Source organism: Caloenas nicobarica, chromosome 13 (genome assembly GCF_036013445.1).
Source record: "Caloenas nicobarica isolate bCalNic1 chromosome 13, bCalNic1.hap1, whole genome shotgun sequence".
NCBI lineage: Eukaryota > Metazoa > Chordata > Aves > Columbiformes > Columbidae > Caloenas > Caloenas nicobarica.
This window is the reverse complement of record NC_088257.1, coordinates 12,953,195-12,977,208: the sequence shown is the minus strand read 5'-3', so window position 1 is coordinate 12,977,208 and position 24,014 is coordinate 12,953,195. Positions and strand designations below refer to the sequence as shown.

General features: G+C 36.2%; 1 protein-coding gene across 5 annotated transcripts in view; it reads right to left on the bottom strand.

Moving 5' to 3' along the window:
• Window positions 1–5,631: 5,631 nt before the first annotated feature.
• Window positions 5,632–24,014, bottom strand: part of GABRG2 (gamma-aminobutyric acid type A receptor subunit gamma2) — a 64,879-nt gene continuing 46,496 nt past the window's right edge. Inside the window, exons 7-10 of one of the 5 annotated variants that reach the window (XM_065644193.1) lie at window positions 11,476–11,628; window positions 9,232–9,437; window positions 7,387–7,410; window positions 5,632–5,907 (exon numbers count right to left, since the gene is read on the bottom strand). In XM_065644193.1, coding sequence (XP_065500265.1) covers window positions 5,632–5,907; window positions 7,387–7,410; window positions 9,232–9,437; window positions 11,476–11,628 — 659 coding nt within the window. Of the gene's footprint in view, window positions 5,908–6,859; window positions 6,868–7,386; window positions 7,411–9,191; window positions 9,438–11,475; window positions 11,629–24,014 lie in introns of all 5 variants that reach the window. The other 4 variants (XM_065644194.1, XM_065644195.1, XM_065644196.1 and 1 more) reach the window with 4 other exon arrangements.

The following is a 24,014-nucleotide window of genomic DNA, read 5'->3' as shown; positions in this document are numbered from 1 at the left end:
CTTAAGTGAAACCACTGAGATGAGTTCTGAGAACTTATGAATATACATTGTTTTGTCAATACAAACATGCAGTCTTCTTTTTTTTTAGTAAAGGCATGGTAAATTTACTATTTTTTTTCTTGAATACAGCAAAGTATCCAACTATGCTACATCCTCTCTAGCAAGTCTGAATTTCAAGCAGTGTATAGCCTCATCTACTGTTTTTATAGATGTTTTGTAAATATATTAGCTGGATAGATACCTCTATGTGCTTGTGTCTTATTTTAGGAATGAAATAAGAAATTCTGGTCTGTGGTTGTTTTGAGGGAGGGTGTTGGTGTTGTGGCTTGTTGGTTGTGTGTGGTGGTTTTGGTTTTGTAGTTGTGGGGAGGTTTTGTCGTTGTTGTTTGGGCTTTGTTTTTTTGTTTTGGGGTTTTTTTGTGTGTGTGCTTTGTTTTGTTCCTGTGGGTAAATTAAGGTTAGGTTTCTCACAGCAAAATGACTGAATCTATAGTTAGCCTTATAGCACATACCTGAAAATTCTAGAGGAGTCATGGCTAATTAAACCTCATCAGATAGAGATTTCAATATGCTGATATCAAAAAGCATGTCTCTGGTAGAAAGATCAATATTTGTAATGTTCTTGATACTCATTGAAATAAAGCTATCTTAATATTTTTCTCATTTCTTATTTTCCTTTTTTTTCATTTTGATAATCAATATGAATTTTATCTGAGTCCAAATGGGAGAATCTTATCCAGTCTTATCATAGTGTGGTTTTCTTTTTTCCCTACAGGAAAGCAACCTTTTTTTAAATATGTTTTTCTGAACTAATTCAATATTCCGTAATGAATTATTCAAATGGTTTGCTGACTTGGAAGCAAAGCTTTTAATTCGTGTCTGTTATTCAAGATATTTAGAAGGTCATGAACTTTCTTTTACATATGCAACAGATAAGTTTTTCATTGTAAATCTTGACTTAAAAAAAAAAAACCAACACAGTAATGTGCAAGTAGGTAGTCTAAATCTTTTCATCTACAGAATCCTTCTAAATTAGGAGGGAAGGTGCTTTGGCTTTTAATTTCTATAAATGGAACAATAGATCTCTCATGAGTATAATAAACTGATTTATTTACCTGTGAAGCTTTTTATAGGATTTAATAACATTATCTTTGCAAAGCAACTAAAGTTTTGTTTGAAAGAAAATACTTGCACTTAAAATGTCACTTTTTCCCCTGGGCTGTAATTAATTTCATTTGGATGGCTCCTTTATATTTTTTGCTTTCCTTCTTATGTTCGTACTTACTATTGGATTCTGCCTTGGATCCCTCAGCTTAAAACAACAGGCCTCTCTTGGACCTAGCTATTTATTTCCAAATAACATTACCTTTCTGCCACAGCATTGCCAAAATCTGGTTCTTCATTCATGTAAATGAAGCCTGAAGCCTAAATGTGTTCTGTTGAGCTCAGAACTGCAACCTTCAATGTTCTGGCCTTAACAATTATTCTGTTTTCTCTGGATCGTTTTGCCTCTGAATTCCTCTTCTTAGCTTGTTGCTTTGGGCTGCCTCTTTAGTCCATTAATGTACATAATTCTTGCATAATTCAGCAAATTCTCTTGTTTGTTGTTTTAATTCAGCTCTCAGCTGCAGGCTGGATAGAGCACATCAACCCAATATTGGCTTCAGCCTCTGTGCTATAGTCATGTCTTAGTTTCTTCCCTCAACTACCCACAAAGACTTTGTTACTTAGTCCTGCCTTTCCTCTCTAGCAAGAGAAATACTTCCGCGAACCTGAAGAAAATCCTTGCTTATTCTCTTTCAAATCCCAAGTTTCAACCCATCTCTGCCTTGATCCTACAAAACCCAGATTTTATGTTAAGGCAGATAACCTAAAACTATATTTTCCCAATTCTTTTTTTGGTTCCATGTAAAGTGATGCTATCTACTCAAATTCATGCAGTTAACAAAGCTTTCTTGTTGAAAGAAGCTAATGCAAGAAGTTAACAAAGCTTTCTTGCTTGAGTATTCTTCAACTACTTTTTTTCCCTTTTCTACCTGTGTTTTTAGACTGAAGGGCTTTGGGGCCACCGCAGGAAGGAGATCCAAATATTTGGACTGCCAATATTTGGTGCTATAGCTGTGCCATTGAAACTGATACACATAGTATATTTGACCAGTGCATTCATCATTCATGTTAGATGGATTTATGTGACTGTGGGAAAGTGAACTAGAAGTCAGAGGGTTAAAAAAAAAAACACTTGCTTTTTTTTTTTTTTTTTTTCCTCGAGTGCGTGCATACAATCTGTGCTGGGAACTGCACCTTTAGGAGCTTTAGCATTTTGTAATGTACAGAGGCTAAAATTATTCAATATGGGCTAGTTAAACTATAGTCTCGCAGTTGCTTAACATTGAAAAATGTTATCTCTGAATACCAGCTCTTTATTTACAAACCAGGGTTTGTAAATGTTATAAATGTGTCAAGATTTATAAATGCTTTGAGAATGTTCTCTTCTGATATGTATATATGACATAATCCCTGGGACAAGAATGCTTATGACATAAACATACTCCTGGAATATAAATAGCGAATAGATAATTATGCCACCCTCAGTCATATCTCAGAGCAGTAATATCTGTCTGCAGTGTGATGAGCTTGAAAACATTTTAGCAAGTTTGTTGCACCAGGAGTGAGTTTCTTCCCTAGAATGCAACTGGGAGGGTTAATATGTAGAATCTGTATATTTCTGTAATATGTATGTGTGAATATGTCTGTATAGATAGGTTTCTGAGCAGTTTTTTTCTTAATATAACCTGCATCATACCCAAATGGTGTTTTGCTTGCTGTTTGTTTGCTGTGGTGGCAGTCTGGCTTGACAATACAAAGGTCAATAGCTAATGTCATGTCTGTTTAATTAATACTAGATTGTGCTTTGGTGTTATTTCCTCACTGGGAATTATATGTTTCTCCATGAACCGTCCTTTTGAATCTCATCCATTTTCTCCAGGAGAAGATGATGAAATCACCTACCTAAGGGTGGTGGGAGCTGAAGTGTTGGGTAGCAACTGATTAAGGGCTTATTTCCTCTGCATTGTGTAGTGATATATGGTGAGAAAAGTTCACTCAATTCCTTAACCACAGGTGTGGCATGCTCTTCCATCTGCTGTGGTTTGCATTATTAGAATGGGGGTATGTCAGTCTTTAAACTCCTTCCTTGCTGGAAGGAAAAGACCAACTTGCCCAAGTGAGGGATTTGATCAGTTTTTCCTCATTGTTGTATCTGATTCTTCAGTGTTGCAGGTTTCTATATGCACCTGTAATCCGATGGCTGAACTAGGGTGAAATACTTAGTGTCTTGACAAAAAAATCTAAATATGTTGACTGAAATACACTTTGAGGGAATTGAAGGGCTGGTTTAGGCTGAGACTCAAAATGATCTATATAAAACCTATTTAGTAGCAAGGAAAAGATCCAGGTAAAAATGTATAATATCAGCACCTTTTATTAACTGCAAGGAACTGACATGAAACTTAAAACACTGACCACTGCAATTAAAAAAAAAAAAAAAAAATTGTTCTGTCTGGCACCAGCTGAAACACATTTCTGTGTGAAAGATGATTGACTCTCATTCAGGAGTGGAGGTACTCTCTAAGTACATAAAGAAAGGTTCTCTCTCTTCATTAGGATACTTCCAATTCAGTGGTTGGTTGGTTGGTTGTTTTTCTTAAGAATGAGAGAACCTTCAGAATCGTTTTAAATATTTAGTCTCCATTCTTGAAAGTTATGTGGGTGAGCGGTCTGACTACAAAATGAGACAATCAAGAGGGTTATGAATGTTATCATCACCTATATTTGGGCAGCTGATGAATCAAACTAGTCAAGCAGTCTAGTCCTTGAAGCATGCTTTTAACAAACTAATCACAAGAAAACTGGAATTGAGTGCAGCAGTTTTATTGAAAAAGTCCACAGGTGTGTGCAATTCCTTTATTAAAATGTTTTCAAATACATTGGACAAAGAGCAATTGATGATCAAGAGTTATTCCTTTTTTATACATTTTTATTTCCAAAACTATACAAACATGGGAAAACTTTCCTTTGCCTCCATTTTAGCTGTTAATAATTCTGTAATGATAAGTTATATATCTCCCTTTTCAATCTGCAAGCCCATTTTCCTGGAGGTGACATTTTACATCTTTGACAATTAAAAAAAAAAAAAAAAAAGTCAGTCATATTTACATGTGCTTAAGGTTGCATAACTGAGCATCATACAGGTTCTGAAAACCAGTGGATAAATGGTTTTTAAGATTCACCCAGGTGGGTTGAAGGTTTTAAATACACATAATGTGCATACATGTGATTTAGTAGCCAAGACACCCTTTGTTCCCTTTTATTTTCAAGGCTATCTATAAACCGTGTGCTAGCCATGGTGAAGGTTTGTTCTAGTAAAGGTACTCACCGAGTGAAAAGCAGCACTGACAACAACTATTGCTGATCAAGGACATGAATGGGCAGAGAATTATATGTGTATATATAATACAAAATCTAATGTTTCAAAATGAACTTGAAGCTTTTATGTAAAAATAATGTCTAGAATAAAAGCTATTTCCTGGACTGGATTAAAGCATAAAAAAGCCGCCACAAACACTTGTGTAAGGAAAAAAGTAGAGCTCAACATGGGAAAAGAACAATAGAAGCACATGGATTAAATTCAGAAGCTGGTCTCGCAATGTATAATTACTGAAAATTCAGTTGAAATATAGCAACATTATCAATGGAAAATGAAGTCTACAACTGCAGCAGACACATACAACAGTATACTTTATGAGCTATTATATTGGCCATACAGATTTGTCTACGTGTTATTTATTTGAATCCTTAAGGCTTCTCTAATGTCTTACATGAAAGTGCTGTCTGCTTGGATCTTCCATGCATGAGGGAAAGGGGTAATTTTTCAAGTAAAAAAAAAAATGTCCACATTTCAATTACAATAGCACATCCAGAGACACAAAATAAAAGACAAAACTTTATGGTACCTTTGTTTCATTTATTTTGGCCCCTGAAAGACGCATGCACTAGAATTTATATACTGAAATATTTACAACATTGTACATGTGCTCTTAAAGGGATGGCAAAGGAAAAGATCTATTTTTATCTTGGTGGGAGTAGAAGTTACTTTCGTAGCTTAATAATACCTATTCAAAGTGAGAGCTGACTCTTCCAAAAAGAAAAGTCCGCGTAGAATAAAGCTATAGCATAATTATAGCCAACGTTAACAAACTGTACAGCACTTAACCTGGGAATTCTTCTTTCTCTCACTCCTGTTTGAAGCAGCAGTACCAACTATGAAGTGATGTCTCAATGCTCCCCTTGCCCTGTCTACTCTGTTTCTCTCTATTCCAGCAGGTTTAGCTGTATATTACCTGTTTATGTGATTTTTATTTCAACTTATTTCGGCATGTTGAATGGACATTTAATTCACAATAACCTGACGGCAATTTTTGGACGAATTACATGATTGATATTTACCGGGTTATGGCACTAAAGAATTCAGACCACTATAAAGCGCATTGTATATACTTCAAGTGGACTTAGGAAACCATCTCTCTAAGAACTTCAGTGAGTAAGGCTCATATCACTGATTTCCCTCTCCTTTTAAAGGTAAAGATATGATACCCAATACACCAGGTTAAACAAACAGAAGGCAGTTGGGAAGAAGATGCGGGCATAGGAGTCCATTTTGGCAATGCGGATGTGTATCCTTCCGTGCCTCCACGCTCCCGTTCGACAATCCTCAAAGCAGCAAAAAAAACTGGCACAGTCCTTGCCGTCGAGACACTCGTACCCGTATTCTTCATCCCTTTCTTGGAGGTGTGTAGCATTGTTCATTTGAATAGTAGCTGATCGAGGGCGGATGTCAATTGTAGGTGCCTAAGGTGGAGTGCCAAAAAAAAGAAAAAGGGGGCAGGAGGGAGAGACTCTGTTATTATCACCAGAACAAGAGGGGGATAGAGACTAATGGTCAACATCTGAATAATGGTTCTGCGTGGGGTACATGGGAAATTGCTGACGAGTTCTAAAGGTAGTATTACCCTGGAACTTATTAATATCAGTTGCGTCACACACTTTAACTTTACAGGAAAGCAGTGCAAATCAATATAAAGTTAACAGCTGTGGACAGTTAGCTTTAAAGACAAACTAAGTAAAGATTAGAGGTTAAAGGAAACATTCAAGAACGCAATTGATAGCATTTTACGTTTCTTTTTGTGTTTATATTTTACATAGCTCCTTGATATTTGAAGGCAATTTGTGTATTGCACATGGAAGGAACTGAAATAATCAATTGGAAATGCAGGATTTTAATATAGGGCTGGTTCGTATTGAGACAGTAGCAAATATATATACAGGAAAAAAGCCAAAATCTGTGTCCTTTGAATAAGGTTAGGAGAATCTCTATAAGACTCTTCAATTGTTTGAATATATGCAGTTCACCATCTACTAATGTTCACCAGTTGTAAGGTTCAATATGTTACAATTTTTATATAGTAGCTGTATATATATATATACACACACACATCTCCCTATATATTGGGAATGAATTGAGCAAATTAAGCACTTAAAACTGATTTGAGCTTTTGGCGAACACTAGGATGGAAATTTCCTGCTGACAGTCATTAGGGTAAAATAACAACAATTTCATTCCAGAAGTATGGAAATTTCTTGGCTTTTGTGTGTTGTGGGTTTTTTTATCTTTTTTTTTTTCTTTTTTTTAAATGAAATCTCCACATTTCTGAATGAAGATAAGGTGTAGATGTGGAACATGGCTAGATATATTTGCTAATTTGCTAAGAGTGTGTTGATCCAGTGACAGCATTAAAAATACATTTGCATCTTAAACCCTTTCAAAACTCTGACTTTTTCGCATAAGGAACAGCATTTGAATAATTGATGACATTGAATTTTGGTCAGGTCAAATGTGAACAGATTTGGTTTTATAATTTTGAGTGAAATCACTAAGGTTAAAAAGGCAGGGTCAGAGCTGAGTTCTAAAAGGGTGTAGTGCAGGTTTCTGGTGTAGCCAGTGCTATTGGATCCCATGGCAAATTGAGAAAGAGAGGAGCAGAAATGTTTTAACATTAAACTCTCTTAATTCATGCGATCCAATAATGTTGCTCACTCTTGAACTTAGGTAAGTTCAGAACCATAGCGAATCAGTATTTGGGCTGCTGAATCAACTCTACAAATTGTTTAGAAATATATAACCATTCTACTTAATTAGGAAGTTACCTTGAGTAGAATGCTTAGATGTCTCACTAAAAAAATACCAACAAATCACCACCGTCATATAAGCTCTAATAGTTAAATTCAGCAGTCGCATGCAGTGAATTTCCATTCCAAAAAACATTATACCTTGAAGGAAAACATCCGAAGAAGCTTTCATTTTGTAGACAGAAAAGAGAATCAGAGGGGTTTGTTTTAAATTAAAGAAAGGAAAGAAAGAGACAAAAATAATGTAAATTAAAAATATGTTTCTAAAACATAGTAAGTCAAAAAGAACTAAATTTATAGAAATGTTGGGATAATAGCAATTTAAACAAGTATCTGCAGTATAAAACCCCCACATTTTTCACCTGTCACTGTCTTGTAACTACATCTGGGCCAAAGACGTATCAAACTCCATTTAGATCTTTTCATATTCCCAGGGCATTCCAATCTTTCACGTTGAACTGTTTTGAAAGAGACCATTCACAGTTTATAAAAATACTCCTTTTACCTGCAGACCGAGTCCTGAACACTCTGCTTCTAAGGTTTTTTTAGACTCTGCGATTAGGATCCAGGCAATTATTTATAGTTCTGTTTGTCCACAAATGCTCACAGATGAGTCAAGAGCAAGTAAACTGCCCTTATATGGACATCTCAGAGTGAGACAACTAAATTTGAAGTAGTTTATCTTTGCTCCTTAAATTGCCCGTGAAAGACACACCTGCACATAGAGAGCCATTTATTTCAGCCTAAGACAGGCCAGGAGGCATCATGCTCCAGAAATGCCTCTTTGTTTCTTTTGACCAAAAGAGAGGTCTATGATCAAATTCATCTTCAGCATAGCTAAAGTTAGGAGAGAATTTTTCCTCTATAGTCTTAGAGATGCTTTTCTGGCCGTTTATCCACTACGGAGTACATATATGTATATGTATTTAGAGTCTACTTCTCAACAGCATTTAAAGTTGAAACTATAGCAATAACATGTAATAAAAGGGGGTTTAATTACTATTTTTCTATATTCCTTTTGTGCTGTGTTTCATAACTAAAACTCATGGAAGATTTTAGCAGAGCAAATCCAAGTGACTTCATTGTTTCCTAGGTGCTTGAAGTGGATTTGAAAATACTCTCTATAAACGTAGAAAACTTGTTCTTCACATTTTTCAAAGGCATATTTGGGGTTTTTTGAAGATGGTTAAGCTATTTTTCCCTCTTACACTCATTCTTTTCATCTCAGAGAATCTAGAAAACAGATTTTTCAGCTGACTTGCAAAAGGCAGGGAGAAATCTGTCCTGGACAAAATAAGCAACAAACTTTTTCCCTATTTGGGAAAAACCCCAAATCCTTGCTGAGGATACTTCCAGAATTTTTTTATTTTGACTATTAGATACTTTTTATATTATTGTGTAGTGTGCATCCATAAGTAAATTGTAAACTGCTAGCCAAATCACTTTCTAAGAGAGAGAAGTAGGTAGAGGAGGTAAGAAATACAAGAAAAAGAACGTAAGAAAACAATGAAAAGGAAACAGATGCTTAAGGGGAAATTAGAAAAAGCACACTCCGTAGTTTGAGTATAAAAGTTTAACTGTAGTCCTGATAATAAGAAAAATAGTCATGTCAATAATATGGGCATAAGTTAATTGCAGAAAACATTGCTAGAGTTAAGACAGAGAAACTGGGAGTTCTTCCATAAAGGTCACAGCAAGAGCTCTGCCTACAATGGGTTTGGTGAATTTTGGTGATAGTTGTGATTTGCAGAACACTTTGGTTAAAACGGTGCTTATTCTAAGAAATTAGTTTCTCTGGCATCCAGACAACTTTAATATATGAGCTTTTCATTCTCAAGGTGAATGTTTGCATGCTTATTAATACAAAGGAAGAGTATATATGTAATAGCAAAGTCTTAAAAAAAAGTACAAGCATAAAGAGGGATTTAAATGCTCTCTCAGAAAACCTGATTGAAGTTTAGACCTTGCTGGTAAAAAGGTACATACTGGATTTTTCTTCTTTTTGTCTTTATCCTTGCTTGGCTTTCTGTTGCTGACAAAGTAGTGCAAAGTTCCATATTCCACCAGTGCAGAGAAAACAAAAATAAAGCAGACTGACACAAAAAGATCCATTGCTGTCACGTAGGAAACTTTGGGAAGAGATTTACGAGCAATGGTACTTAGGGTGGTCATTGTCAGGACAGTTGTAATACCTGGTAGGTAGATAGAAAATAGCAGAAATATTATTATTTCAAGTAACAAATTGATTTTACCAGTTATCTCTCTCTGACCTGTTCTGAAGTATGCCTGAAGTTCAAACATATAGCAAAGGTTTTAAACAGCAGTGAAATGTGGATTCAGTGACAGCTTCAAGGATTAACACGGGATATGAAACATTTTTGCGTGGTCACCGCAAGTGCTGCTCTGCAGAATACTTTGCTTAGATGTATTCTGATTCTAAGAAATTTAGTTTATTTTTAGTTCAGTTGTTTGCTTCTAGGGGGCCTCTGTTTTTAATTGAGAAATTTAGTTTTAGGGTTTGTGTACTTAAATCCTTAAACAGAGCTAGAACTTGTGTCAGGGTGAGAAGATCATGGTGGAGAATAAAAATAGCTTTACTCCAGTCTTGAAAGTAACCTCAAAACCAATCTCAATTTTTTTGTGCTGTTGGGATAAGTATGTCTGATTCACCAGATATACTGATGCCAAGTATACTTATTTTTACTCGCAGGGTAATGATACCAGGGTCAGTAAGAGACACACCTGCAGTCACTACATGAGAGAGAAATTAATGAAAATTCTTAAGAAAACATGTGATCAAGAAGGAACCTCAGGACAAAATGTGTAGGTTTTTATGTGTGCTACATAGAGGAATTCATCTGTTTCCTTTCTCTTTCCTCAATGCATTCTAGTTGTATGGAAAACATGCTAGCCCCACACAAATTGTCTGCTGCTCATTATTTAGGTGGTTTCTTGCATATAAAGTAGGAAGGGAGAGTCTCTCAGGGCTCCTTGTAACTGTACCACTGAGGTCAGATTTCTCTCTGTCCCAGAAGCAGAATCTCTTCTGGCCTTCAGAAGTGACTGTGGTCTGTAACTGAGAAGTACTATGACATGCCTGACCATTTCTTCTCCTTTCAAAACATTGTTCCCTGTACTATGACTTAAAGAACATCAAAAATGCATCAGAACGCTTACTATTCATCACATTTTATATGGCAAATTCCTATGGATTTTACCTCCTTAGTGATACAAGTAGGTTAATTCTCTATGAAGCAACCTATCTGGTTTGTTATAGCTAAGTAAAATTTTAAACAACAGCTGAATGCCTTTATTAATTTTTTACTTCTTTAAAGCAGATTTTGCAATCTCTTTTTAGAGAGGATGTGGAAAAGGCAATAAAATGCCTAAAAATTTCTGTCATGGTAGCCACCAATCCTCTCTTCCTGTGTTTCTTTCAAGGGAGCTCGGGAATGAAAATGCTGTCCCTCGGTTTGCACTCCAGTGCACTGTGCTGTAGTTCTGTGAAGAAATGAAAATGCAGAAGGAAAAACTAAATTGTTTCTCTCTTGTGTGGATTTCATGCAAAGTTGAATGTTTCTACTTTGATAATTCTTACAGCTAGAGCTGCTTTGCACAAGCAAGGTCAATTTGGTCTCTAATTTATTTGTGGAACAGTTGCTAAATGTGTAGAAATTGCTAATTTTTATAAATTACATGCCACATTTTCATGTGTAGGATTTTAGATACCATCAAATTCAGTTGATTTTTGTGGCCTGAAGACTAGATTTTATTTTTGGTCCCTAAAGCAGAAACCACAGAACCACTTTCTCCCTTTTTTACCACCATGACATACAGGCAACCAGAAAGATTGCTTTCTTCTTGGTTTTTATTGCATTTGTATTGCTAGTCACTGTGATATGGAAGCATAGCAAATAAAAATGTGTCCCTGCTTCTAATCCAACAATGTTCCCCATCCTCTTGGTTTTTACAAAAATACTGCTTTCATCAAAAAAGATGCAAAAGTTTTTATTCTAGGTAATCTACAATACCCAGAGTTAGGATCCGGGATAGTAAAAAGGAAGAGATGAAAATACAGTTTAGGCCATTATTTCTTGGAAATGACTACATTAAATGAGGAGAGCTCATGTGAAATTGTCTCTCATCTTATATTTACAAACCGGTGATCTGCAGAGGTGCCAATTAAACATTAGAACACTTGAATAAAAGCAAGAAGAAAAACCAACTCACCCAGTGATGTTCTGGCTGGAACTGCATCCTTATTGATCCAGAAAGAGACCCAGGACAGCACAACAATAAGTGTGCAGGGAATGTAGGTCTGAATAGTGAAATAACCCATTCTCCTGCTCAGGTTAAAGTAAACAGACATGACTACATAGTCTCCTGTAAAATAAAAGCATACCAAGATAGAATGTTAAGTTAAAAAACCCAACATACAATTTCTATATAACAGCTAGGATTGTCCTATTCTATGTCTGGGGTGTATATATATTAAACTGATTCACCAAATACACTGATGCTAAATACATGCATATCTCTTCTTCAGCACTGGTATAGCTCAAGAACTGGTGGATTTTCCACACTATGAAAGTAAAGAGTCTTGCAGGTTCACTTAGGTAACTTGTACTTAAAGATTTCAAGGGTAACCTGGCTTGCATAGCACAGCAGGCTTCTTTCTACCCAGGTCATTCCTCACAACTTGCAAATGCACAGCAGCTGGGTGAGTGGTGGTCCAGCAAAGCTCTGGTCAGCACGCTGCCCCTGTTAGCATGCTCTCAGCTCTACTCTCTGGTGATGCATGCTTTCAGATGTACTTTCTAAATTATTCATGTTCTCAACTGTTCTTCAGGGCTAGGTTGTGTCAATAATTAATTTCTTATTTGCCTATAGATCTTCTGTTGTATTATCTCCTCTAAAAGGATTTGAAACCACATCTCCTAAGTGCCCAAAAAATCGAGGCTGTATTTTACTCCATTGTACATAACATATTCCCAATCAATAGTTTTGTGAACCTTTTTTCCAGGTTTTTCCCCTCTCAAACTATTGAATAAATTCCATCTGGATTCAGCAATACTGCAGAGCTTCAGTTTTTTATGTATTTTTTCTAAACTAAAAAAACTTAGTTCTCATCTTTACTTCAGATTACAACACTCCTGGGAAATCTTGATTGCAAAAGAACTACAGAACCCCAGGCTACAAAAGACTTCATTGCAATTCAGTGAAATGCAGTCCAGAGAAGTCTCAAACTGCAACAGAATAGGATTTGCAAATTCAGAGCGAGATAGTTTTCCAGCATTTTCAAAGAGACTCTGTGGCTAATGTGTGTTCTGCTTAGATCAGTACGTTTAGTTAACACTGAGGTCTCTGTTTTCAGGCTTAATTAAAATTTTAATATCCCCTGGAATAATCCCTTTGAACCTGGTCACGGAAGAAACTTCAGAGATCACTTTTCTGCCAGTGCTTCTTTGTTATGTTATTGTTCTCAAAGTGAATGTCCATATCCCAGGAATTAACTGGTTTTAATTTAATTATATTACATTATCATTAAACCAAAAACTTAGAACCCAAACTATGTATGTGCAGTTTACGAGGAGATATGGCTGAATATAAGCAACCATTTTAAATAACTATGGTCTGATTATTCTCATAATTCACAGATAAGTTTACATTGTATGTTTGTGTCCTTTGTATACTGAAAAACTACCACTGATCAGGAATACTGTAAAAGTGAAGCTGTGAAATCACAGCATGACTCATTCTTTGTCTCTCTGAATCGTGTATTAACTTCCTGAGAAGTGATTATTTTGTCAATTTGGGAAAATTTTTTTATGCATTTACCTTCATATAGGCTATGAATAGCATCGGTATTTCAAAATTGGGTGTTTTTTCCTGCTGTACTCTGGTAGAGATTGATTTAATCAGTAGCTGTATTATTTTCATGCAAACCGATTTAAGGCTGTTCTCATGCTTAGTGTTATTGTATTACTTTCATGAGACAAGAAATTACTAGAAAGACGTGAAACCCAAACATAGATGAGAGCATTAAAAGGTACAAAGGATCAGCTCTGAATTGAAATTAAAAAATCAGATCTTCTGTTACTGCCTTTTTTTTTCCCTGAAGCTGCACTTTTGTAGTAGCTGAACAGATATATCAGATAACTTCTTTCTCCATATTTTTTGTCTTGTACTTGAACAGGTCTTTTTGCCCAATTGTTTTGGTAGTCCTAGCACTTTTGCCTTGTAGGATCTTTTATTCGAAAGAAGGGAAAATATCAGAATCTAGTATGTAACCCAGGACTTCGTTACAAGTCATAGAGCCAAATTCAAAACTCTGCACCTGTGCTGAAAATAACGCAAACAGATAAATCCAGATGATCTAGACCAAGGCATACTGCAAACATTTCATGCATTGTCGTTGCTCAATAACAGTGTATGCAATCTAAGCCCAATATTTGTGTGGATAACACATGAATATACATATATGTGTATAGAGAGAAAGAGTAGCCTCAGTCCTTCTATTTTACAGACCGTTTCCACATACATTGTTTTATCATGTTTTTTCTAGAAAACTTGGTGGTGATAACCTGGTCTCCACGGAGACTTGTCTGGATTTTTCCTTTACCACAAGGAGTGTTTTTTATACAGTAAACCGCAACAATAATATTTTGACAATATTTTATGCTTTTTTTTGGTGGTTGTTCAAATTGTAATGCATAAAATCTTTTAAAATGTTAACTAACTTGCAAAGGCCTTGGTCCATTCAGCAGCAATGAAACATTACTTCGAATTCTCGGTCATCTCAAAGATGCACTGCAGAGGACAGTCCATTTCCATAGACCAACAACGATTTCCTGTCACAAAGAATTTGCTCCACAAACTGGAGACTCTCCAGGTGGAAGTGTTTTATATGTAACTGAACACAATTTCCTCTCCCCACACCCCCTTTTTTTTTTTTTTTTTTAATACCGGAATTCTTAACCAATTACATTTAGAAATTACATATCTCTGCTAACATGTTCCAAAAAGTTAAAAAGTTATGTAATTGTTCTAGATTTTGTTCAGCTCTCACAACTATTATTGCACCTTCCTTTACGCAAAGACTTTCTTTCCTAATGAATACACATGTAACAAATTCAAAACACTGCAGAATGATATCCATAGGAAACACTGTATCAGCTCCTGTTATTTGTAGACAAAGTCCACAGAATTATTCTGGCAGACCTTATTTCCCATGCCTTGTAGACTTGGAAACATTTTACTGAAAGCTCAAGGAAATAAGAGACAATACATATTTATATAAACTTTAAGGTTTCTACTGATGGAGAAGTTAAATTGGAGGAAGTAAAAACTTCAGTGTCAACTATAACTCGTCAGGCAATGTGGAGTTGATTATCTGAAGGATGATTCAAGGATGCATAACTTCTTTTAAATTGCATATTGCTTCCCAATCTGAAAGCCTGCTGGTGCTGCAGACACTCTTGCATTATGGAGAAAATTCCACTATTTCAGAGAATCTTATGAAAGAAAGGGACAATATTAATACCACGGAAAGGTGTTTTGTTTGTTTTTAACCTTGCTTGGTTGGGATTTTGGGAAGTAGGGTGTACTGATGATTTTTATCAAGGTAAGTATGAGAATAATAAATAATCTAGGAAATGCCAAGATAAAGCAAGCCAATAATTCTGTGCCATGTTGAATGTCTCTTCTAGCCTTGAAGTAATATGAACAATTGTAAATAAAGCATTAAGGAGAACAGGACTATGTGGTGGGATGCTTCAGAGAAGCATCTTGCTGGTATTGCCTGGTTTACATAAATGATGTTGGAATGATAGAACAGCAAGCGTTCTGAGATTTTGAATAAGAAAAGTTGTATCAGGTGTCATAACATATACATCTGAAATGTAAAATGTATTAAGTTCTCTGTGGAACATGGACTTTGCAGTACTTGCTTTAATCGCACCATTTGTGAAGGCATCTTGCCCCAGCCCTGTTTTTACCCACATATGTTTTTTTCTGCCTCTGTTCATGGACTTCTCCATTCTTCAACCAGGAGCGGCTTAAATACTCTGTTATTTTCAGATTATCTCTGTGTCTGAGGTGATTTTTCACCCCTGGGGTGTTGCCTGCATGAAGCTGTCAAACTAAGACATTGTTTTAGTAAAAAAGGCCAGAGCTGATCCTTAGCACAGGGTCATTCATTAACGGTCACTTGACATGCTGATAACTTTTTCATTATTACTTCATTCTCTTTCCCTCAATTCTGGTTCTTGTTTATCCAATATTCTCTACCGTAACAAGAAAGCTTCTCAGGTTGCTGCCAGGTTGCTGTTTGGAGGGCTAATATGCTTTTGGATTTCTTTAGAAATGAATGATAATGCAACTTGGCAGTATCTTTGTAAGACAACATATTTATGAGCTTGATATTTGGCATCTTAATTAAAAGATTTTGGATTACTTAGGCTTTCACCAGAGACCTTACAGTCCTGCTGTCCATTCTAAGGTGTATATATAACTATTACGTATGTCTAGAAAATAATATATAGATAATTTTCAACTTCAAAAGAAATATAAAATTTCCCTGGAAAAAAATAATTTTATTACATTGAAAACATAATAAGTCATCCTTAATATATTTAGACATCATCTCTCTCTCTCTCTGTATTGAATATATGTATTTCTCTTACTCCTCTGTATTCGTCTATGCTTGTGTATATAGATAGATACACATAGTCGTCTTCATCTGAAGATACGATAACCGCTTATGTCTATCTATCTATAGTTTCTTTCTTGACGCATGTTTAAACCAGAATGCAGTCTCTTGGGAAAATGCTGTCCAGATCATGTTTGTCTTCATCTATAAATATATAATGTTTCTACTAAATGCATATTCCTGCCAATTGTGTTTAGAAGATCACAAGACATAGGGCAGGGTTCTGACTTAAGCTACAGCATCTTCATACTGCTACTCTGAACGGGAAGCCAAAGGTTTTTCTTGGCAGCAATAATCACTGCTGCACACAGAGAAAGTCACTTCTAGAGCAGGAGATATTTGGAAAAAGGAGATGCATACCATTGGTGTCTAATGATCATGCCCTTAGTAAGACTTTACAAAAGATTTTATTTCTAACACTCCTGTGTCATCCTGATTTACACAGACTGAAGGCAGTCTGTGTGAACTTTGGAAACTGGGAAGCTCCTCCTACCACACACTCGTGTGCTATAGTAACTTTAATACCAGGATTCAGGCTCTGTTAGGCAGTAGAGAAAGTGAATTCCTGATCTGAGGAACCATCTGTGCGTAGTCCTGGCCTAAGTCCCAGAGGTTCAATAGAAGGAATTAGTTGTGCCAGGAAGCATAGCCAGGGGGAATGTACACTGCACTTAACCGATTTAATCAGCACGGTGGGTGTGATCCTTCATTGCTTGCTGCTTGTGGAATCATTTATACCTGTGTGAAGTGAATGGGAAATTATACCCATTAGTACTCTCTTTATGCATGTTTAAGTGACTGTGCAAAGTGTAAGGTACTGGGGAAACAAGCCTCTAATTTGTACTCAGAAGTGATTTGGAAGCTAGTACAAATGCTAGAGAAAAGAACAGCTTTCTAACATCACAAGAAATTGGTGTCTTAATTATAGTTCAGGTAGCAACACTTACAGCCGAGATTGTCTCACACTCAGTACTGTAAGATTCTGTTGTCTGTTGTTTAAATCACTGCTAGATTTAAATAATTAAAATAAGTGCAGAAGAGCTTCAAAAATTATATATTGGATACCTGGTCAAGCTACTTGTATGTGTCACTTCAGTTCGTTCTCATTAGATAGTTTTGGAGCGTAGAAAATTCAGTGTTTCATTTCTGTTAAATATATGGAGTTTTGAACAGGGAAATTCAGTTAGGTGAAGGGCTAGCCTTTGCACATGTTGGCATTTCTGTTAACGTTCTTTCATGGCAAAGTTAAAAGTTTTGGAAAACAACCAATGTGTTCCATTATACAGTGCACTACCTAACATCTCTAGAATTTCTCTGTGTGCTGGAAGTGCACAGCACATGAGCTCCATACCTCCTGCTGCCTCCATGGGGTCAGGGAGCTTCATCGTGGAGCTCTTCTCCCCCAGGAACTGGATTATGTGCTTGTGTTTAGTAGTATGAAAATAAATGTGTGTTCAGTAATCCGGATAATGTTTGTAATTTAGTGCTTTTTATGGCTAAAATGTAAAATGCTGTGGAGAAAATAAATTATATAGGAGAATATTGATGGTGAATTGATAAATGGCAAAAGAACTCTACCAAATATCTTTATTATACCTTTCCAAAACTATAAGTTTTCCTCTACTAGGTGGATTTGTGAAACTGCTGAGGAAAAACAAAAACAACAACAAAATCCCCTACTCAATAAAAAACCCAAAACCAACCAAACAAATAACAAATGGGAGAAGAGTAATGTATGAACTAAACTATACTGAAATTTCAGGCCACCATTTTTTCTTTAAGGACTGATCAAATGTCTAGCAACTAGGATCAATATAGGTCACTGATTATATGGTAACTAATAGGCACAATTTTTTTAGCACAGCCAATAGCAGCCACATGGTTCATACAGACTCAGACATGCACCAGCTGTCCAGATTTCCAGTGGGTTTTTCTCTGCTAATTTTTCACAGAAACCATACAGAGAAGAGTAAGAAATTTTAAAAGATTTGTTTGCAGAGCCATATGAAAATATAAGTAGAAAATGGAACATTTTCTCAAAATTAACTCATGTAAACAAGTACATAAATAAATGGCTTGTTTATATATGGGAAACCCAATCCAGTTCATCTTGCTGGATTGAATATATATAGGGAAAAAAGAAAATATCGTGCCACACGAGGGCGCTTTCACCTCGGAATAGAAATGAGAAACGATTGCAAGTCTGCCAGTGGAAAACCCAATCTTGAAAATTTCTACTTGTTCTCCTGTTGACTGCTTATACAAACACTCAAATGGCGTAACCGACTGTAAACTATGGCTCTGTTAATAGAGGAGCACTTGTAAGAACTAAACTGACTCTTGTATGATAGAAAGATTACTAAAGTAACAATACCTTTGTGGTACAAGTAATGAGTATAAACTGCATAAATTGTTAATGAAGAACAACTGTGGCAGCAGAATTTATCTTCTTTTCCTCATAAATAACTAATAGATACATCCTCGTTCTCTCTTTCTTTTACTGTTAACATGGCTAACATTTTCGGTTAGGCAAAGGCCACAGCTAGCACTGCTTTTTTTTTTTTTTTTTTTTTTCCCTAAGAATGAACAGCTAAGTATTAGTTTAATGGAAAAGATGTGTTTTTGTGGTTTTAGTTATGGTACGTGGAAACCATTAAGGTAGTAACATACGATTTCTATAAATACTTCCTTAAGAGTAGGAGCTTTGTTGTAAGTTCATTGTTGTCAGTACTTGAAGTAAACTCTCACTCTGAATTAACTGTATTTAAAGGATAAAAAAAAAAGGACACTCATGATGAATTTAGGAAAAAAAAAAAAGTTTTCTAAAATATTTTAACGGAACTGACAGGCTTTAATGATTGACCTGTTGGTTTCGTGATTTATCCACACAAAAACAAACAACGACAAACCAATAACAAAGACAAAAAAGGAATTGTAAAATATGGACTAAGCCTTTTCTCTTTCATGTCAAAACAAGTGATGGTACCAGAGCTCTGGCGCATGCTCTGCTCATCAGTGGGCTTGATGCAGAATTACAGCCCTCAGGAAAAGGGGAGAAACGGAGAGCAGAATCAGGCCTCTCTGTCCCAAACCAGGCCACTGTCAGGCTGTGGACTATGTTGCACAATGCAGCTTTAATTGTGGATGAAAAATCCTATAAATAGGTTAAGATTAGTGTCTTTGTCCTGATGCATCTTCAGTTGGCTCTTGTCCCCGTCTCTTTTCTTGCCTTGACAGTGCCTGTATTTGGAATTCTGCGGCAGTGACTGTCTTGGTGAGGGTACTGAGCCTGAAAATGTGCTTCAGTGAGATCCCTTGCACTGCTGCGGTGATCTGATAAAAACGTAATATTTTTTTTTTAAATACGCAGTTTTCTATGAGGATTCAGATTTAACCTATTCAAATCGTTATCTCGTATAAAACCTAAGATGACTTATTTTTGATATTTTTTTTCTTCTTCTAACAAATCAGAAAGTTCTTAAGTCTGTCTAGTTCAGTACTAATGAAACAGTATTTCTAAAATTGGTCATTTATCATATGAGAGATGATATTAGCTCCTCCAGTGCAATATGTTTTTACATATATCACAGGAAAATAATTTTAACTGAAGTATTTGATCACTGAGCACATGAGTGAGTTTCCATAAAGACAGGACAGAAATTTGATCAGAGTCCTGATCATAAGCTGATATTTATGAGATTTGCGTCCATAGCCAGAAATGAAAAGTCTAGGGAAAAGGCAAAATCAGAAAGAACACTGTACCCTAGATATTTGACCATGAGACCTTCTCATAATCTCATTCTTTGCCAAATGCCCTTTTCATTGTTTCTCTCCTTCATGGTATTTTGTTCTTTCATTCACTCATTTTTAGACTGCATAAGGACTAGACAGTTTCAAAAGATAATTAAGTCTCTTCCTTTTAAAAAATGCTCGGCAATCTCTTTCCCTCTGAGGTTTAGCAGCAAAATACCACTATTGTGTCATAGGGAAGTCATGATGTGAAATAAAATACAGTGAATGTTTAGCCTTTAGGGCAGAGAAAGAAATAAAATCTGCCATGGCACTGTAGATATTTGCGTGCAACAGACTTGAAGCACAGTGCAGTTCTCTACCTGACTGCTGGCACTCGCTCTGCCTGGGCTTTACAGAAAGAATGGGGTGATTCATGGTTATTGCTGATACCACACAGCAACTGTACCGAGTGATTTCACCTCAATTCTAAATACGTGTTTCTGAGCCATGATTATAGCTTGATTGTGTAATGAGGTAAAACAATATCAAGACTTTGACAAAGCTTGCACTATACTCCATTTATATAAGATTATCTCTGGGATTCAGATAGCTGCAAGCCTGGTTTTCAATTTACATTCCAAAGGATGAATCCTAACTGCATTGCACAGCAGGGAGAAGAGCTGGGGATAGGAGGAAATTCGAGGGGTTTTTGTTTTGGGTTTTTTTTTTCTATTTTTAAGGAATAAGGTGGATGTCTCTGTGTGAATGTGTCTGACATCAAACACCTTGATTTCCTGCGGGAACAGGGAGAAGAAAACCGAAATTAGTTTATGTTTGTGTGAAATGACAATCCCAGCTGATTAAATTCCTGCAAAATGAGATGAATCATTACAGCCATCCAAGCAAATGCAATTTCTTTATGTATGACATGACTTTCTGCCTGACAATTCTGATTTTGTTTGGTCCTTGGCCACTCATTTCACTTGAAGTGCTATTTTCTCAGTTCATTTGACAGAATGTGTTCCACTTCTCATTAGTTTCTAATTATAGGAGGAAAGAATGTAATGACACTAGACAGTAATTAAAATCTATTATTGTTGTTCCAACCTTCCCTTTGAATTCACAGAGACAAGATTCACCCTAAGAATTTTGTGTTGCTGAAAAATGTCAGTATGTGGAAATGTATTGAGGGATTGAAGGTAAACTTGGGTGTGTTTCTAAGGTTCCATCTGTGAATACTAGAAGTTTGAAGGGCAAATGAATGTTACTGACCCTATATATTTACATATGATTTTTTCCTAGTTTAGGATATAATTACAAACAACTGATCTTTTTGTTTGTTTTTGAAGACAGCTGAACTAGTACATTGGCATTAGCAAACACAGGAGGATTTTGATTGTGCAGGATTAGTGTTCAGATGTGGCAGCAGCGCGATGTAATAGGTTGCAACTGCTGTGACTGAACCATTATGCTCCGGTGTGTAAATAATCTGCAAATTATAGAACCTTCTGCTCGCTTTCCCACTCCCCTCCTGCCTAGGAACCATCAACCCAGGATGGAAGCTCAGTGTCTCATCTCGGAATGGTTAGGAGGGGTTAGGTCTCTAAATAGCCTGTTTGACTTACTGTGATAGAAAATTGGAGCAAAGAGATAATATGAGTATGACAGAAATCTCAAGTAACATGAGAAAGTAGAGAGCCACAATTTTCAGGCAACACAACCAGTTGGGATGCTGTTTGTTCGAAATCTTGCTGTGCCTGACACAGTCAGGCATCCTGTGTCCTTGGCTCTTTTGGATGTCTGGTTGTTACCTAAATACTTAAAGACAGGCTGTCTGCTTCAAAAAAACGACGCATTATAACCAAGGGCTCTGTGCATGTTTAGAACAATGGCTTGATTAATTTGAAATATTTGACCTATTATTTTTATAATAATAAGGGGGTTGAGATATGGTGAAATCACCAATGCGAGCAAATAAGAAGTATGTTTTATTATAGTTCATTCATTTCAAGGTATCCAGATGGTATATCCATTTCCTGGCAACATCCAACCCCGCCTGCTCTTACATACAGTGAGAAATGGAAATAACTGGTTCGATTCCATAGTTCAAAATGTGGAGTACATCACATCACTTGTACTTCAGGTTAAATGCATTATCAGGATTATGAAATAAGAATTGTCAAAGCTATGTAAATTTTATCCTGTTGAAATTTTCAGCAGTTTGCATCAAGGAAAAAAGTACAAAATGGTGGCTGGTTTTGTTTTACATTGTGCTAGAGCACAACATTTATACTGTATCATGGGTCTACATATTTAGACTTCCTAGACAACTGTGCAAAGGATTTGTGTGAAAACGGACTGTGGGGTAATAAGATAAATGTAAGATGTAAAAATGGGAATGTAGGTAAAGGTGGCACTTTGAGGCCTGGGTTAAAAGCTGCTAACATTAAGTACCCGAAATAACAAAGTTCAAAGCAAATGGTCAATCAAAAGCGACAGGCAACTCCCAAAGGGAGTCAGATCTTAGGTAGACCAATTACCTTCATGGTGTCATCTCAGCTAATCTGATATTAGACATGAGGGCTCTGACTGTGGTCGGTGGACGAGTCTGTGGTCAAAAATGCTCCCGTACAGGCTGAACAAGAGACCCACATGCCGTCTCTGTACTTGACTGTAGGCTTCCTAACATTTCAGAACTGGTTGAAAATTAGATACAGGCCTATTTGGTGAACACCACAATAGAAGAGAAGAAAGTATTTAATATTTTTGGTCTAAATAACAACAGGCTTACAGACATGTTAGAAAACTCCCTTGACATTAGTACTATTTAATGAGCTTTGTGCATGTCCTGGTTGCTGAAATGACTGCACAGCACTAATGCAGTTCATAAAACACCACTTCTCGGATTTGCTTTTACATCTTTAGAAGTTGTCTTGCATGGCAAAGGTCATTCTAGAATTCCTCTGAAAGCCTTTCATTCCGAGAGAGGAGGAATCTGAGGATACAGTACATTTAATCTTTGATCTTGATGTTTTCAGTTATTTTCAGAGCCAGGAGACAGTATTGTGTAACCTGAGGCTGCAATAAAACTTGATGTTTTCTTCTACTTCCTCTCCTGAGGAGAGAAGACATGACTGCATGAAGGCAAAGTTCTGCAGGGGAGCTACTGATTTCACAGATTCATTCTGTCTGAACCCCCCAGCAGAAGAAATATTTATACAAGAAAGTACCACTCGAACACCAGCATCTCGCTTCCACTGAATGCACAGGGAGATTACTAGAAAGATAGTACATAAACAAGGAGCCCGAAGGCTGCTGGGAGGAGTATAACGTGCTTTATCGCTTGACTTCCAGCACTATTTTATTTTATTTTATTTTTTAGTACTTCCATTTATTTTTTGATTCTTTCAAATATTTTAGAAGATTTCATCAGCAAATATTTAGTTTTAACCCCCCAGGAAACCAATCTAATTAACCAAGAAAAGACTAAAACTCACCCGGGTATGAGACACTAGCAGGCAAAATATCAAGGAGTAAAAGTAGTAGAGATCAAACCCAACTTTCTTTAGAGCTCAATGTGATCATCTACTAAATGTCATGGGCTTCAGAGGGCTAGGGGGCAGCTCAGTAATAAAAGATGACTTTGAGCACAAGAACACAACAAAGATATATAGTAAAAAGTAAAGTGGCTTGTTGGAAAACAACATAGCCCTCAAAAAATCTCAAAAGAGCAGTGTGGGTTATTGATTAGGACACTGAGGCAGCAGGCAAGATATCTCAGGTGTGGTCTCAGCTCTCTCACTGAGCAGCTGTAGAGTGGTAGGATGGGTATTTCTCTTCTCTGAACCCGTCCTGCCTTCTATGGAGGTTCTTTGGGACGTGTGTACACTATATGCTTCAACAATGTCTGGCAGATTCTGCTCTAAACTTACATGGAAACGTTTAATGGGACTGGTCAAAAAAGAAAAAATATATAATGTAATTACATAAAATTAATGGTTTGGATTTAAACTTACTATATAATAATTCTTATTTGGCTTCTCACACAAAAGTAAAAGATGTTGTATTATTATTAATATTAATATTATATTATATTATTATTATGTTTCTGATGATACTAAAAGTTACCCACGTAGGCATAGTCATGCAAATAAGCAAAACAAAATAAACTCTTGAATATTCCTATTTAAAATCAGAACCCATGATCAGGGCTATAAGAATTATTCTGAAACTTTCAGCGTTTTTCCGAACATTTTTTTCTTAAAATAAAAACCAAACAAACTTCATTGAGTTCTGTCATGTTCATGTCTTGTCATGTTTCTGGGTT